The sequence below is a fragment of the Saccoglossus kowalevskii genome, chromosome 13 (genome assembly GCF_978046115.1).
Source record: "Saccoglossus kowalevskii chromosome 13, keSacKowa6.1, whole genome shotgun sequence".
Lineage (NCBI taxonomy): Eukaryota > Metazoa > Hemichordata > Enteropneusta > Harrimaniidae > Saccoglossus > Saccoglossus kowalevskii.
The window spans coordinates 29,986,913-30,003,021 of NC_140653.1; the positions used below are offsets into that span (position 1 = coordinate 29,986,913).

Below are 16,109 nucleotides of genomic sequence, written 5' to 3' on the forward strand. Positions count from 1 at the left end.
CTGATTAATAAAATTATTAGTAATTTCTTATTTATCACTAATATACGTGTACAGAAGTAGTTATTATTGTTAATAAACATTCATTTAACAGTTATTTTTGTTATAAATTACAAATATGGCTAAACATTTATCAAGGACAATATTTTCATTCTATTTGACTGCTCATACATGTATTTATAAGTGAAATTACAGTCACACCTACAGAAGAAGAAACTGTGGTTAAAACAAAACAAAAAAATTCTTGCTATTTATTATTCATAGCAAACCAAAGTTATTTAAAATTGTTGTGTTTTTTTTCAGCCAAGCTGTCGAGTACTTGCTAAGCAAAACTAAACTACATGTACCCTGGAGACAACATAAAAACTTTATTTATAAATGTACTCTACTATATCACCAGGTGATTGATTGGTCTGCATATCACAGACAGTCAATTTATGGTCAACTCTGTCAATGATGGCATTCCCTGCATTTATTTACATGTACCAAAACAACCTTCTTGTCTGCAAATGTTGTCTGCTAGTAGTTCTTGCCTATATGTTATGTAACACACCATTGGATAGTACATTGTATCTTGTGTGTGACTGTAAATGTACTAATATTTTCAGTGTACCAAGAATACATTATTGTAATTGGGTGATACCCTGTTTTAATTTATGCAAGCCATAAAATGATGGACATCACAGTTTGTTAAAAAAGAAGTCATTTTATCAAAAAAAGATAGGTGTAACCAGTATAATGATCTACCGTCTGTACTGGTTTGCATCACTACTGTCAAATTTGCCAAACCTGTTCAATACGGTGGTGTGTACAGCAAATGAAATTTTACAAAAATAAGCTTATTATGATGATGAAAGCAAAAAATACAAATTTCAAACGCTATGAACTACAAATTTAATGCTGATCTAATTTAATAAATAGCAATAACACTGTCAAAGTTGAGTATAGACTGTACCACTCCATATATTGCACGGAGCATGCAAATATGTTGTGAATTATTTAATATCTTGTGGTATACGCATCCTCTGCACATTATCACTTAAATCATGGAAGGTAATGGGAGAGGAGAGAAGATGAGTTTTAATCCAAATTTACATCTTTTGTTTCAAGCCATTGTCTATTTTTTGTCTTCTCAACCCTTCATCGCTTTTCTTTATTTACTCAACAAGATGGGTTGGACTCACGATTTTTGGGACTGAAAAATAATCATGACCCCCCACTTGCTATGTGCATTTGATAAGAAGCGGCATTTTACATGCGCAGAACAGTCTACATGATGTCATTGGCAAAAGCTGCCAACAGAAATACTAGATAGACTGCTTTGTTCTTGTAGTAAAATTGTTTCAGTTTGAAAACGGAAAAAACACAGTCTGTTGTCACCTGAAGTATTTGAACGGTCCAAGTAGGGATTTGTACCAGACATATTTAGATACGGGGTAAGGTCAGTCGATTGTAAGTGCTATGCAATGTTGAAAAAACAGTTTGGCCATTTTGTTTCCAGTATAATCATGACAAACTGACTTTTAAATATATTATACTTTATTTTAGCTGGAATTAATTTTCGCTGAAAAAGACTTTTTAATTGTTCACATATTACAGTGAGGAAATATGTTTACCAAGTAAATAAATCAAAGTGGTCATGGAACAGGAAATAACAATAGCGTCCTCTCTCCTATCCTATTACATGTACTTTCTATGCTCAAATAATGTTTACAGAATGTGGGAATGATTCCACACATTGTCTTGTCTCCACTCACAGAGGCCAGAGATGTGAGAATAACTTTCTGTAGAGTAAATGCAAATGACACATTTTTACTCTATACTATGCAAAGCATCATGTTTATTCGATAATGAGACAGTAAGTAATATTTATTGACATGACACTGACAGAAAGTACTGCAGTATAAAGGTCTCTCCAAAAAATCACGATTGAATTTAGTACCTGTTCTAAAAATATATTCACTCGACAGAAACCATTATTCTTGTGTCAAACGGAAGAAGCGGGTCTAAACTACCTTTAATAACTTATACTGGTCAAGAAAAATCCAACGTCGCTGAAAATAAATTATAAACTTTGTTAATCGACCTAAACTTAAAAGGACGAGATCATGGCCATGAATCACAGAGGTGCAACAGTGGTTTTTAGATTGTGAATGTAATGCACTGCCATGTTCTTTTTATGACATTTTTTGAGAACATCCGTAAAATACTTACTTCAGCTTTTACTTTGCCGCTTCAGCAGTATCTTATTTACACATATTGAAAATATAGATTCATCTGCGAGAAAATTGTCACCTACTGCTTGAAGAAATTCCTATACACACAAACGGACATCGGACATCCCTGCTACCAAAATATCTCTAGTCAAGGTCAAAGGTTAGCGATCATGTGACACAACGCAGCTTATTTTATTCATAGTGTGGGGGTTGTGAACTAATATATGAAGCTTCTCTGAGTGTAATACAACAGTTTTGCGCAAGGAATTTAATTTTCTATTTAGTATATTGGCGAAAAGTGTATGTTACACTTTATTGGAATGCAAATCATTGTATGGAGGCAGCATATCCGTCGAGTTACCCCTTTTTGAAAATAGTTTGTCCCTTAGCGCCATGTTGAAACTTCCCAACATCGAGGAAGTCAACGTTGTCAAATGTCGTTCAGGTTATCGGTCTTTACCGTTTGCATTTGTGTCGTGATTTGGTTGACTAGACTTGATGCCAAGAGAGAGACGTCTCCCCAAGAGATTTAGGTGTAAGTATAGCATATCAGAAAGTCACAATTTCCATTCTTTTGATGGGAATTGGTCGGCATTGCTTGTAAACAAAACAATGTGAAACGTGCCCACGCTCAAGATTTCATTTAGTCACGATGATATCAAATAAATTCTCATTGTTTGGTGACTTCTACCAGTTGCTGAATTGAAACATCACATTAAATGTAAAGTTAGAAAATATATATAGAAATCATGCAAAACCAATATACAGGGCTTATGTGATTGTCAAAACATGCAAAACAAAACAGAATTATGAGGAAATTAACATTTCCCAATAATACATGTATGTCGTTACCTGAATTTTGATCATGTATTTCATGTTTTTTTTTTATACAACTCATTTTCGTTGACTTTTGTCTATAGCCAAATACTTATGTGAAAGATTCAGGAAATGCTAGTATAGAAGTCACACAGATTCCCTTTGCACAGACCCAACTGAACACTGTAAATCATGAAATCCTTTGTTCAAATTTCACTGACTTATGAAAAAAGCAAAATCCTAGACTTGTTTACCTTGTTTACATGACTGCATTTTATTGGAGCCTAACGTCTTGAGCCAGAAACAATCTGTGTGTAAACAAGTTTGGCTTAACCCAGCTGATAAATCTTGGGGTTGAGTTCTCATACGCCTGGCCCTGCATCAGGCCGAAATCATGCCTTCTATCCAATAATCAATCACAGTAACCAGGAAGCATACATGTTAGTTCTATGGTTATAAACAATACAGTTATACCAAAGCAAAATAACAGTTGATTTCTTGAGAACAATTTCCCTGGATGTGCTCACATTGATCATCAAATATCATGTTGCAGTGGATTTTGAAGCCATAATTGTGTGTGTCCTTACTATTTATATCTACCAATTATTGTCTCATTCTAGTATTCAGATACATGTAGGTCTCCCCTAGTTTCTGTTTAACTGTTCAAACATAACCATATTCAAAAATCAAATTAAACTGATCGTTAGTACCGACTCTTCTCGCAATTCAGATTAGTTGGGAAAAACTTGAGGAAGACACCATTCCAATGATGCACACTGTGTCTTCACCAAGATTTTCTATGTAAATACAGAATATGTGGAATAGAAACAGTATATTGAAGTCCGCCATGTTGGACACTTCTAACATAACAAATCCATATTCCAAAGAAAGTAGGACATTTTAATCCAGCCTAAATGATGACATTTTGACTGTGCAAGCAAACCAAATTTTTATCTTGTTTATATATACAAAAAAAAATTCGGGCTAGCCTTGGGCACACTAAAACAGTACAGTGAAACAGGCTCTTAAAATTGTATTTAAAAATGAAGAGCAAGCTCAGTGAGCTTCCATGTATCGAGGATTCATTGTCTGGATACTACTGTAAATTGAAACAAAATCAGAATAGAAAAAAAAAAAAAAACATTTTCTCAGATGAAAAAACTCTTACATGTTTATATTTTGTTTGTTTATCATATAATACATGTGTATTCTTGTTGTCTAAATGCAGCTCTGAAGTCCCAAAAGTCCCAAAAAACATGCTACACCTTTAATACAGACCAGTACTTAGTGCAAGAGTTCTTTCTAAGCTTTCTGTGATTTGATTTGTTGTAGCTTCTGATGATAGTGATCAAGAGGGTGGCAGCAGTAGCATAGATCATCATCAGAAGAGTCTTGCTACAAATCAACCACCAAGTCCAAGTAAGAAGAAAAAGAAAGTTATTAAAGAGGTAACAAGGTTTCTATCAGCTTCTAATTAATAATTGATTAATTAACCACTAGCTAAATCCCAGAACTCTTGTGTGCCATCACCTGTTGCTAATATTTTGTTTTTTAACTAATTCAATATTCAGTTCTCCATTGTTGTCATCTGCAGAGAGAGCTGCAAAAGAGAGTTGTTGAACTAGCCAACATCGACAAACTCACATATATTAAATGGAAATACATAGTTTTATTGAAAAACATCAGAAATACTTGCACATAATTGAGGAACAATATTTTAATATTTTTTACTAAAATGCTTTGAGATTAATGCTAAAATTTTCAAATGAATTGTTAACACTGACCAGCTGATTGTATGGCAATCATAAAAGTAGTACTAGGCTGAATGAAAATATAAAATAGCACCAATCACTTGACTGACATTTGGAACATGGAGTAACACATGATATTTACACTCCTTATAACAGTAGAAATCGTAGATACCGGTAGCACACTTGCATGCATGATAAAGTATGATAATGTCCTGTTAAAGTCGGTTAATGATCAGATGTTTCATTTATTTCTTGTACAGGTAGCCAGTCCTTTGCCAGATCTTGTTTCTTCACTCCAAGTATTAACTCCAAAACCATCAATTGCTGATCGGTCTCCAATTATCAGTGTCGCTCGACAACTACCAAACAGCATGAATCAAAATACTGGAGTAAACAACTGCCCAACAAACAATTTCACAAACATGAACTCATTCAACCAGCAGCAGTCACAGCAGCCTCTGTTGACAAATGTTGCTCATTCTGGTTCCCAAGGTAACATACCATTGCAGCCAATCATTATTAACCCTAATGATCCAAATGCACCTGCCATCTATCCGTGTGGTATCTGCCACAGAGAAGTCCATGACAATGATGACGCCATATTGTGTGAAAGTAGCTGTAATTTCTGGTTCCATCGGATATGTACAGGAATGACAGAGGCCGCATATACGCTACTAACAGCTGAACAGTCAGCAGAGTGGGTGTGTGATATGTGTATTGGCAAGAAGAAAAAGGTTCCCATGACAAGAATGAAATGTAAATGGTAGCCTGTAACCACTCGGAATGAACTGAATATTCAAACTATAAACATTGTCTTGAATTGTTTACATCAATCATAAATCCAAATATTAAGGCTTACTTACAAACTTGCCTCAGACTTTAAACTGGTAAACTACATCAATACTCTTATCCAGTCAGGAGGTGCTAGTACAATGTATCCAGTTTGGAGGTGCTAGTACAATGTATCCGGTCTGGAGGTGCTAGTACAATGTATCCGGTCTGGAGGTGCTAGTACAATGTATCCAGTTTGGAGGTGCTAGTACAATGTATCCAGTTTGGAAGTGCTAGTACAATGTATCCAGTTTGGAGGTGCTAGTACAATGTATCCAGTTTGGAGGTGCTAGTACAATGTATCCAGTTTGGAGGTGCTAGTACAATGTATCCAGTTTGGAAGTGCTAGTACAATGTATCCAGTTTGGAGGTGCTAGTACAATGTATCCAGTTTGGAGGTGCTAGTACAATGTATCCAGTTTGGAGGTGCTAGTACAATGTATCCAGTTTGGAGGTGCTAGTACAATGTATCCAGTTTGGAGGTGCTAGTACAATGTATCCAGTTTGGAGGTTTAGATTGAACATTGGGTCTATTTAGGCTTTAAGGGGGAGCCTATTCAAGTTAGTGGGAAGTTTTTTATTGCATCTAGGTTGTGGGTTGATCACATTGAAGGGAAAATATTTATAAAAGTCTATATACTTGTGAAAGGGAGTGAACTGAGTTAGTCCCAGACTTTTTGACTGCTGTGTGCATCTTTGAATCAAATCTAGGTACAGGTCTATCGATTATGTAAAATTTAAATTTATATTGGTCTTGTGTTTACTAAATACCCTAATGCCAATTTAAATTCAAAAGACAAATGCCTCAAATTTTGTGAGTCAAGGAAAACTGCCATCATTTTTTTTAACTGGTAGCAGTGAATATTTCATTTTGAGTATTTAAGACAGTGAATTTACAGTACTTTAACGTTGGTACACAATATCTTAAATTTGTTTGTGACTTGAAGTTAGAGACAAGGAAAAATCTCTTAAATATATACAGTTTGTGTGTCATATTGCATTCTTTATTTAATTTACTGTGAATGGTGCATTTGGTGTATAATTCAGTTTATTTTGAAAAACCCAGATAAACATTCCCACCGTACTAGATGTACCTGACCAAGCTGAGTGATGGACTATAGAAAATTATAATTTGTTTCAAATTTATTTTAACCATAAAATTGAACAGAATGCAGTCATTCAAGACAAGGTCCACATAATATACAGCGCAGGGATAATTGCTTTCTCAAAACTCATTTGGACAGTAATCAAAATTAATCAAAGGCAAAACACTGATAATTTCTGGAATTTTGAATTCATATATTTGCCATGTAGTTGCTAAAATGGATAGAATTTATTTATATTAGAAGTGAAATTGAGATTGGTCATCATATACAGTTCAAGTTAAATTTATTATTAAAATAATTTAAAACAAACAAGTTTTTCAAGAGATTTATTGCATCTTTAGGACTTGGTGAGCATATTTGATGTTTATATTGATTACTCATGATCATTCATTGGTTTAAATATAAGATATGGTTTATTAAGTTTATTGTATAGGGTTAATTGTTTATCACACATTGATCTGATTGAAACTCATTAGAGATTGTAGACCCGATTTCAAGCCTGTGTCTCTGCCTGTTTTTTTCTTTTTGCTGTTATTGGTATGTTGCCCATTACTGATACTTATTATCTCATTACAAGAAGCTCATCGGTTGCCCATGAGTGCACAGACTGTGTCACAGTAGTGTAGCAGCAAAAGACTGCGACCAAGGCTATAGACTGATTGAAATTGATTATCTGATTGAAACTTGTTAGACAATACTGTCGATATCACCATACCATGTACTTTCTAAGTGAGTGAAGAACCATATTTCTGTGAAGTTCATGTCTATTTCAATGTATACACTACTAGATAGAACAATTATGGTTATTTTGGGGGCATTCAACCTGTAATTACCCTTGGGATGAAAACATTGAAATGTTTAAGACAATAGTTTAGTACATCATGATGACCCCACATTTTGGGATTAGTAAAACTGCCTGGTAATATATGGATGTTTAAATCTAATCTTTTGGGCAGTAAAAAAAAATATAAAAATACAAATTGTTTGCCTACCCATATCAATATTCAAAAAACAATTTATATACCCCCCCCCCCCCAGTGCTTTCAACTATTACATATTTACATAAAAAACAAGGACCTGTTGGTGCTGGTTTATAGAATCATATTTGTCATTGTGTTGATCAAGACATGCCATATCAAAAGTTAGGATATTTTAGGAACGATATTCATTAGCAAATGTGCATCTTGGTATTGGCTGATAATTTTTTTTTTTGTGGTGTTTGTTTCCAAAAGTCATGCAGTTGTATGTAATGTGAATGAAAATATGAATTTTAATATTGTTGTTTGATACTGTGTGAATGCATTGGATAGAGGGACTGTGATTGGACTATGATTTATGGGCAATACATGCATCCAAGTTTTTTTGTTTGATAACATTCTTTAATACATAGTATGCACTTGTTGTTTTGGTACGTTTCATTTGACAAATATTGTTACCGGTATGTGTCCTGCAAATGCAACGTTTTTGATAAATCATAATATCAAACAACAATATTGAAAAAAATATATATTTTTTCATCTACATTGCATATTTAATTTTGTAGTTAATATTTTAACATCCATAATCCATCCATCCATCCATATGTAATTTATAAGGAATTTAAGGTTTTATTGTTGATATTAAACTTCATCTACTACACTTACTCAAGTCTATGGTAGTGTGTTTATATGTATGTGCCTATGAAAATGTACAAGAATACATTACCTGGTATATAGATAGTGCTTTATGATTTAAATAGCGATGGCTGCTGTGCTATGCAAATGTCAGATGTGTGTCCAAAATGAATGAGCTTCACCTTGTTAATAACATTTACCACAAAGCAATGCATGCATATCTTAACTTTGTGGTTTGCAGAGGGTACACAAAAAGAGAATGTACTGTTTGTGATGTTTGAATCCATGACAGGTTCCGTAACTGCCATGAGCACCGAGTCAAAACTCACACTGTACTTGCCATATTTAGAAGGCAATTGAAATGCTGTGTTATCTATATGTTAAACTAAGGAATGGATTAACCACTATACACTACTATACCACATGATAAACTAAAGTTAGGCATTTGGAACATAATCCATAAATCATTTTTTTAAATACGATTTTTCTAGTCACTAGAAATTCATAGTGGTTGAATACCATTCTACCTAATTCTTAAAGAACAAGACTATACTCCAGTGATATATTCAGTTGAACTTGAATCCGCTTCTTCTACTTCAAACTTAATCTGTGCCTTGAATTATACTCCATTGCAATCAGTGCAGAATCTATCTCTACTTGGATTTCAATTTTTGCCTTCAGATTAAATATGAATACTGAGGAAAAACGCCAATAGTAAGTGATGTCAGTATGATATTGATTCCTGTGTGTTATTGTTGATTGTTTACAAAGTAGCAAATAAACTTTTTTAACAGAATTAAAAGCCAGTGGAAAAGGTTATTTTTTCCAACTATACAGTAAACGTCATGATTTTCGTTTTACTGTCATCAATCTTTCACACCATTACAAATGATATTTCACTTTCTACAAATTAGAGGGTGTAATACTTTTCCTAACTCATAGTTTATTCCCCGGGCCTGTAGTGCATATACAGACATTGATCCAAACTAGGTTTTTGGCAGATATAAGCTTGTGGTTAAACAAGAAGATCTCAGATGGCATCATATCAATTGTCTTAATGGATACTATATGGTTACATATTCAATTCTCTAAAGCAGTTTTGAGATTACTATGTCTGCCCCTTTCAATTTATATGCAACATTGGTGAAAACATTACCCAACATTTTCTGCCAATACATTTCTAGAATCCACAAATTGATGTTAGTAGAATACCAGTATATATGTATCTAGTTGTAACATTCATTATAGTTTTAGTTTTATAGTGAAATTTTCCAACCATATCATCATTTTTTCTTCAGTTATTTTTGAGTTGTTGTTTTAATAACCAATATTTAGTCGAAAAATCCCATAGTTCTTGTGAAACCAAGCAGGACAAACTATATCTTGGTATTGGTACACACGTTGTAAAATATCTCGATGGGACAATAAGGAATACAACTTGACAGCGAAGGAGGTATATTCTGTGAATGTAACACTCCAACAAGTGTTAGAGTTATACAGTATTTAACGTTTTGATGTACATAAAAACACAACTGTAAACTTTGCGTGTATTATATTTCAAATATTTCAAAGTTGATAGATTAACCCACATTTCGGATCACTGTCCCATTATCCTATCTTTATGCTTAAATCCAGACCTCCCAAATAATTCTCAAAGAAATCATAGTAATAGATTGGATCCCTTACCAACTAAATATATTTGGGACAGTGACTCAAAAAATAAATTTTTATCTGCTTTAGAGCTAGCAAAATGTAATGAAATCAAAACATTTATGTCGGCAAACCATGAGAACTCTGACAAAATGGTATCAGATTTCTCTTCACTTCTATGTCAATTGGCAGAAAAAAGCCTTAAAAAATCCACTTCAAAAGAATAATAAAAAATAAAATAAATAAAAAAACATTGTCATTTATTACGTAATGAACTTAAATGCATAGTAAATTAATTCAGAGTTTTCCTAATGACCCTATTGTTAGAGGTAGATTCTTGAAAACACGTAAACAATTTTAAAAAATCCTCAAATACAAAAAAAAACAATTTAAAGTACACCAGCTTAATGAAATTGAGAGTCTTCAAGAACAATTCATCATTCTGGAAAAAAATGAGTGAACTCAACAATGACGCGAATACAAAAATGCCAGAAACTGATTGCATAGCACCAGATAAATGGTTGACACACTTCAAAGATCTATTAAATTCTAAACCTGGTAAAAATACTGAAGAATTAAGGAACTTGATGCTAGTAAAACTGATTTGGATGGACCAATACAGGAAAAAGAAATTAAACAAGCCATCAGATTATTGAAAAACAATAAATCAACTGCAGAAGACCAAATCTGTAATGAGATGCTAAAATGTGGTGAACATTACCTCATCAAACCTATTAAAAAAATATTCAACTCTATCTACAATGCAAATATCTTCCAACATGCCATGGAGTACAAGTTTAATAATACCCATACATAAAGCAGGATCTAAATTAAATCCCCCAAACTACAGGGGAATAGCAATCTCCAGTTGCCTTGGCAAACTATTTACAAGTATCCTTAATACAAGGCTAACCACTTTTATTTGTAGACCTGAAAAAGGCTTTTGATAGTGTTTGGCATGATGGTCTATTCTGGAAACTATTAAACAATGGGGACATGTAAAATGTATCAAATTATTAAAAGTATGTACAGTAATATAAAATAAAAATGAAAGATGGACTGCTAAGCAAGGGTGTAATCTGAGCCCTTCACTCTTTAACATTTTTATTAATGACATAACTAATGCCCTGGACCATGAATCATGTGATCCACCTAATTTAAATAACACACCAATCAGCTGTCTAATGTATGCAAATGACATAGTTATTCTTTCTAAATCCAAAAGTGGCCTCCAGAATGCCCTTGATAATGTCTCAAAATACACACAGAAATGGAAACTCGCTGTGAACACAGAAAAAACAAAAATTTTGTTTTTTAATAAAAATAATAAACTCTATGACAGTGATTTATTCTTTTTTGAAGAAAATGAGATTAACATCGTGAGAAATTATAATTATTTAGGTATTGTTCTCAGCCCTAATGGAAAATTTAAAGCTGCTATGAAACATCTGAAATACAAAGGAATGAAAGCATTATTCTCTTTGAAAGCCAAATTAGGTCATAATGAAAGTCTCAGTCCCTCATTATTGTTATCATGGTTTGAGCATTGGATTAACTCAATTAATGATGATAACAGACAAAACACTAATACAAAAAACAAACTGAGGACTTACATAAAATTTAAAACAAACTTAATTAAGCTAAAAAATAAAGAACTGAAAAGTACCCTAACTGAATTCAGACTGAGCAATCACAGTTTAGAAATTGAAAAAAGAAGACACAACAGAATCAAAAGTAGCGACAGAATCTGCAAATTGTGTAATAAAAATGATATATAGTCTGTTTTTGGTTGTCTTTTAAACTATTGGCCATTGTAATTTGATTAATTGTTATCTGTAATTATTTTTTCTAACCTTTAACCTCCTTCAGTAGGTTGTTATGAGTTAATAAAATTGTATCATACTATACGGGACTGGGCAGAAAGTACGGGGGGTAGGTCGGTGTTTTGGGGGTGGGTCACTGATTTTCGTGCAAGTGTTGAAGGGAGGGTTACAATAATCTGTGCAAGGGGGAGGGTCGCATTTTTTTGTGCAATGCAAGTCCCATGACACCAAAGTAAAAGTAGCCGAGATTGTATTACAGTCTAGTTGACTGTGTTGCCTAAACAAACACTTATTCTTATTACTCATTCAGCAGTCGTACTTACATTGAACGACAGCTATGATGAGGACCCACTGTCTGATGATTCTAATAATGAATCATCACACAGTGGAAATAAAAGTTTCCAGCCGGTACTATACACCAGACCTAGGAGAAAAACAACAAGTTACTGGAACAGAAAGTTCTTTGGCAACTAGCAATTCAGCACTGAACAAAAATATTATTTATGTACTGCTGGACTAAAACACAACGATTTTTTTAGTGTAATATTATGATATAATATGTGTTTACAATACCAATAGCCACTGTTTGTTTACATGTAGTCTAGCAGATTGTAATTAATATGCAAATGTAATTTTTACCCTATTCAATACCCTGATCTTTAAAATGTACTAATATTTATCTCAAGCCATGATTATTCAAGGTAAAAGGAATTAAGGCCGCCAGTACTAGTTAATAATAATATTTGATCTAGCAGTGGTGTGGCTAGCACCTTTCTACTGTAAAAGTACAAACAGTTACCTATGGTTCTCCTTGCTCATTCCACTGTAATGTTTGGCTCTAAGGCAGACCTTTCTTCTCCACCTACCCTTCCCTTCCCTTCACTTTATATTTTATATTTTCTTCACATGGATGTATTCATCCCAATTAGGGGAAATTGTTGTTACAGGTGCAGCCAATGAAGCTGTTCATCGAAAAGCTGTTCCAAGAGATTTTTGTTGAGGGCAGGGGATTTTTTCTATTTTTTGCAGTGGGCAGGGCAGATTTCTAAAAAAAAAATGCAAGGACAGGGAAATCTTTTTATAGTGGGGAGTGGGTACATACAAAAATATCGCAGGGTGGGCAAAACAGCCTTTAGGGCAGGGTATAATAAAAAGCGCATTGGGGGAAATAACATCTGCTAAATGTGGGCAGCCGTGTGCTATCAATAACTGAAAATGCGAGGAGGGGAAAAATTAATTTGGTCAGCAGGAGGGCAAGAAAGGCAAGTTGGCGGTAGGGGGGTAGGCAAAAAAGTGTTTTTTTTTAATGAGGGCAGGGGAAAGATGAATTTGGTCAGCAGGAGGGGAAGACATTTCTTTTCAGGTGGAGGGTAGCTAATGAACAGCTTTTATTTTCCCCTCCTTCCTTTATATTAATTAGCATACTTCAAAAGACCCATAAAATAAATGTGGCTGCACCTGATATTAAGGGGCAGTAGTCGTCGCGCCACGCTTGCTTGACATGATATGGGTCTCAAATACACAAAGTTGGCTGTTGCGCAGATCAACAAATACAAACTGGGACGTTACCAAGCTCTAATTAATTTTTTAGGTGATTGAAAGGTATCTAAGGAGTCACCAGCGGTAATTTGTACAAGTCGTGTCCAGGTCAAACCTCATTCTTGTGATTTTCATAAGAAGATTGGATTGCGGGAAAATCGCACATGGGCGGCACAACGACTACCGCCCTTTAATGACATACTAGTAGTCCCAGATGGAATTCGGGGAAATGTTATTGATGCCAAAAATGAAGTTACAGACCAAAAGCATTTAGTTAGAAATTTAGAGTGAATAATTTAGAGTGAATAAATGGCTGGTCTAGTATCAACAGAATCGAAATATATGGTAAGAAATTAAAACAGGATAAGCTATTCATGCATTTTTTGTATCAAAATTGAATTTCCTTTGTCTGGGCTTTTAGGTACAGATATATAGTAGTATGGTCAAAAAGCTTGCAGGCAGTCAACCATCTTTTACCCGATTGCAAAACTAAATGTCATGGACATGTATCATTATTTGTACAATTTGAAGAGAAAAAACATGTGAACAATACATTTTGAGGAAAAAAAGATGGCTGCCAGTTGGTCAATTTGGATTCGAACACGAAACAAGTCATCAAGGACATGTATCTCAACATAACAATGTTTGTATCAAATTTGAACAAAAACTGACTGCGAAAAAAACAATCCTTTTCAAAAAACAATATGGATGACCAGTTGACATGAACTTGTATTTATTATTACTACCTTATACTAAAATATGTTTGGAAATTTAGAGTACTAACAAAATCCTACTTCCGGTCCGGTTTGACTTAAAATACACCACGAATATTCACTTTTGAGATATAATTTTTGATATGTGTTGGTTCTTGGATATTTCATCTTCGTCGTCCTGTACTTCGTTTAGTAATTCGAACTTCCCAGTTTGCGTAAAAAAGGAGAGTTTCGCTATTTCGATATCGAAAATGCCTTTGCTTCATTATTTGCAGCACATGAACCTAAACACGTTAGGTAATCAAACAAAAATTACGTTGTACTAAAGTTCAAATGTATTTGTTGCATAAAAACGATTTGCTCCCTCGCTTATTGTGACACCCTCAAAAGTATATTTTTGCTTGACATGTTCATTGTCGCCATTTTGATTTTTTCCAACAATGTTTAAACCTTAGTAGGGGAAATTCACTCGCATTAAATTGCGTTCGCCATGCTAGGCAATCAAAAAATGTGTTTGCACTGAAGTACGTTCAAGATCTGCACTTTTTCATAGCATAAACACGGGGTTTATTGCGGTCGCAGTCACCCTATAGCCGCGGTAAGTAGTATCTCGCCTCTTGGTTATAATTGTCGTCCAATTAATTTACATCCCAAATTTTGCTTCCCTGGCGCCTCTAATAAATAAGCTATATTACCGCTGGGCTGAAACAATAATGTATCACCCCAAGAACGGATGATTTGGCAAAAATCGTTTTTTTTTTGACCTCGACATTTTCCGGTAAATTCGTGATATTGTATTACATTTCGTTTTTGTCGTGCCATAAATTGCGTCTTTAGAGTCCCTCAATTTTGTTTCAAAAGCTGCAGTCGCACAGGGATAACCAGAACGTTGAAAATTTTGTCCTGAAATACACGTGCAGTAAGTTACGTTTTCGGATTCCCTCAAATTTGTTTTGACCTATGTCATCAGAGTGAATTAGAGCATTAATATTTGTTCCCCGGGAATCTTCGCTGGTATTTTCGTTTGAATTGAACGATTTTAAGTTTCAAGTTTATTGTATGCCTAGAAACATGGCAATGTTGTTATTTAGTGAATATATAGAACATGTCCTATTCAAATAAAGGATACTTATATGCCAATCGAACAACTCCGTACTGGTACGTCTCCAGTATAAAAAGTCCAATACTCGCTCTCCGAAATTTGACAATGGCACAAGCCCAAAATGAACTATCTTTTCAGGCCCGTAGTTTTGGGGGGGTTCGGGGGGTTCGGTCGAACCCCCTAAATTTTGGGAGTGAATGGATTTATGATCGTAGATTAGAACATAATAAAACAAACAGTATTAATTAAAATAATTATCATTGTTTAAATCACTTGACTCCGTGATGTAACTATCAGAGTAATGTAATGAGTAATGCATAGTAATGAGCATTTAGGTGGCAACGAGCTTTAAATGTCAATCGTGAAGTTATGCCGTCTCGGCTCAACAGCAGCTAACCAAAACAGGTTGTTATAAATAGACAGGCTTTTATTCGTTTTTTCCGCGATGGTGTAATGAAGATCCCGTTCAAGCACCTGATGTTAAATATTAAAACAACATTGAAACAATAATGTAATGCTAGTCACTCTCTGAAGGATGTGGTGGTCCTGAATAGGGCACTTTGCCAAATGTAGTTAACTTATTGTATTAGTACGTGTAGCCTATGTTATTGGACAATATTGTACAGCTACGGGTTGAACATATCATTAAAAAAATGCCGAAGATTTATCATCACGAGTTGTATAGGTTGAAGAGCTTCTTGCAGCCAACAATTCACCCCACAGTGTTGCTTCAGCACTGAAACTATGCGATGAATCATAAATTGCAAACATATTTTTTTACACGGTATTTTTTTATTTTACTATATTTTTAGTGGGTTCATAAAAGGAGTTGTAGTCATTGAAGTCTATTGAGACCGCTGCTAAACTGCCACTGTTTGCATATTATTTTACCGTCCTCTAAAAACAGATTTTCAGTGAACCAAATATATTTACATACTGTAAGAAACTTGGT

General features: G+C 34.2%; 2 protein-coding genes across 4 annotated transcripts in view; one reads left to right on the top strand and one right to left on the bottom strand.

Moving 5' to 3' along the window:
* The window catches only part of LOC102806257 (uncharacterized), a 30,510-nt gene extending 28,121 nt beyond the window's left edge, over positions 1–2,389 (bottom strand). For all 3 annotated transcript variants that reach the window (XM_085507193.1, XM_085507194.1, XM_085507192.1), the window contains exon 1: positions 2,212–2,389. The gene's annotated coding sequence lies outside the window, so the exon portion shown is untranslated. The remainder of the gene's footprint in view (positions 1–2,211) is intronic.
* Positions 2,390–8,356, top strand: LOC102806144 (uncharacterized). The gene is made up of 3 exons (XM_006811604.3): positions 2,390–2,748; positions 4,362–4,477; positions 5,041–8,356. The coding sequence occupies exons 1-3, from the start codon at positions 2,712–2,714 to the stop codon at positions 5,545–5,547; spliced, it is 660 nt and encodes a 219-aa protein (XP_006811667.1). The 5' UTR covers positions 2,390–2,711; the 3' UTR covers positions 5,548–8,356.
* Positions 8,357–16,109: the final 7,753 nt, after the last annotated feature.

What these genes read in the sequence shown, in the direction of transcription:
- LOC102806144 (XM_006811604.3), top strand. Translation starts at nt 2,712, where the DNA reads ATGCCAAGAGAGAGACGTCTCCCCAAGAGATTTAGGT. An exon ending in TCTCCCCAAGAGATTTAGGT is followed by an intron (nt 2,749 to 4,361) that starts GTAAGTATAGCA and finishes GATTTGTTGTAG; the next exon opens with CTTCTGATGATAGTGATCAA. An exon ending in AAAAGAAAGTTATTAAAGAG is followed by an intron (nt 4,478 to 5,040) that starts GTAACAAGGTTT and finishes TTTCTTGTACAG; the next exon opens with GTAGCCAGTCCTTTGCCAGA.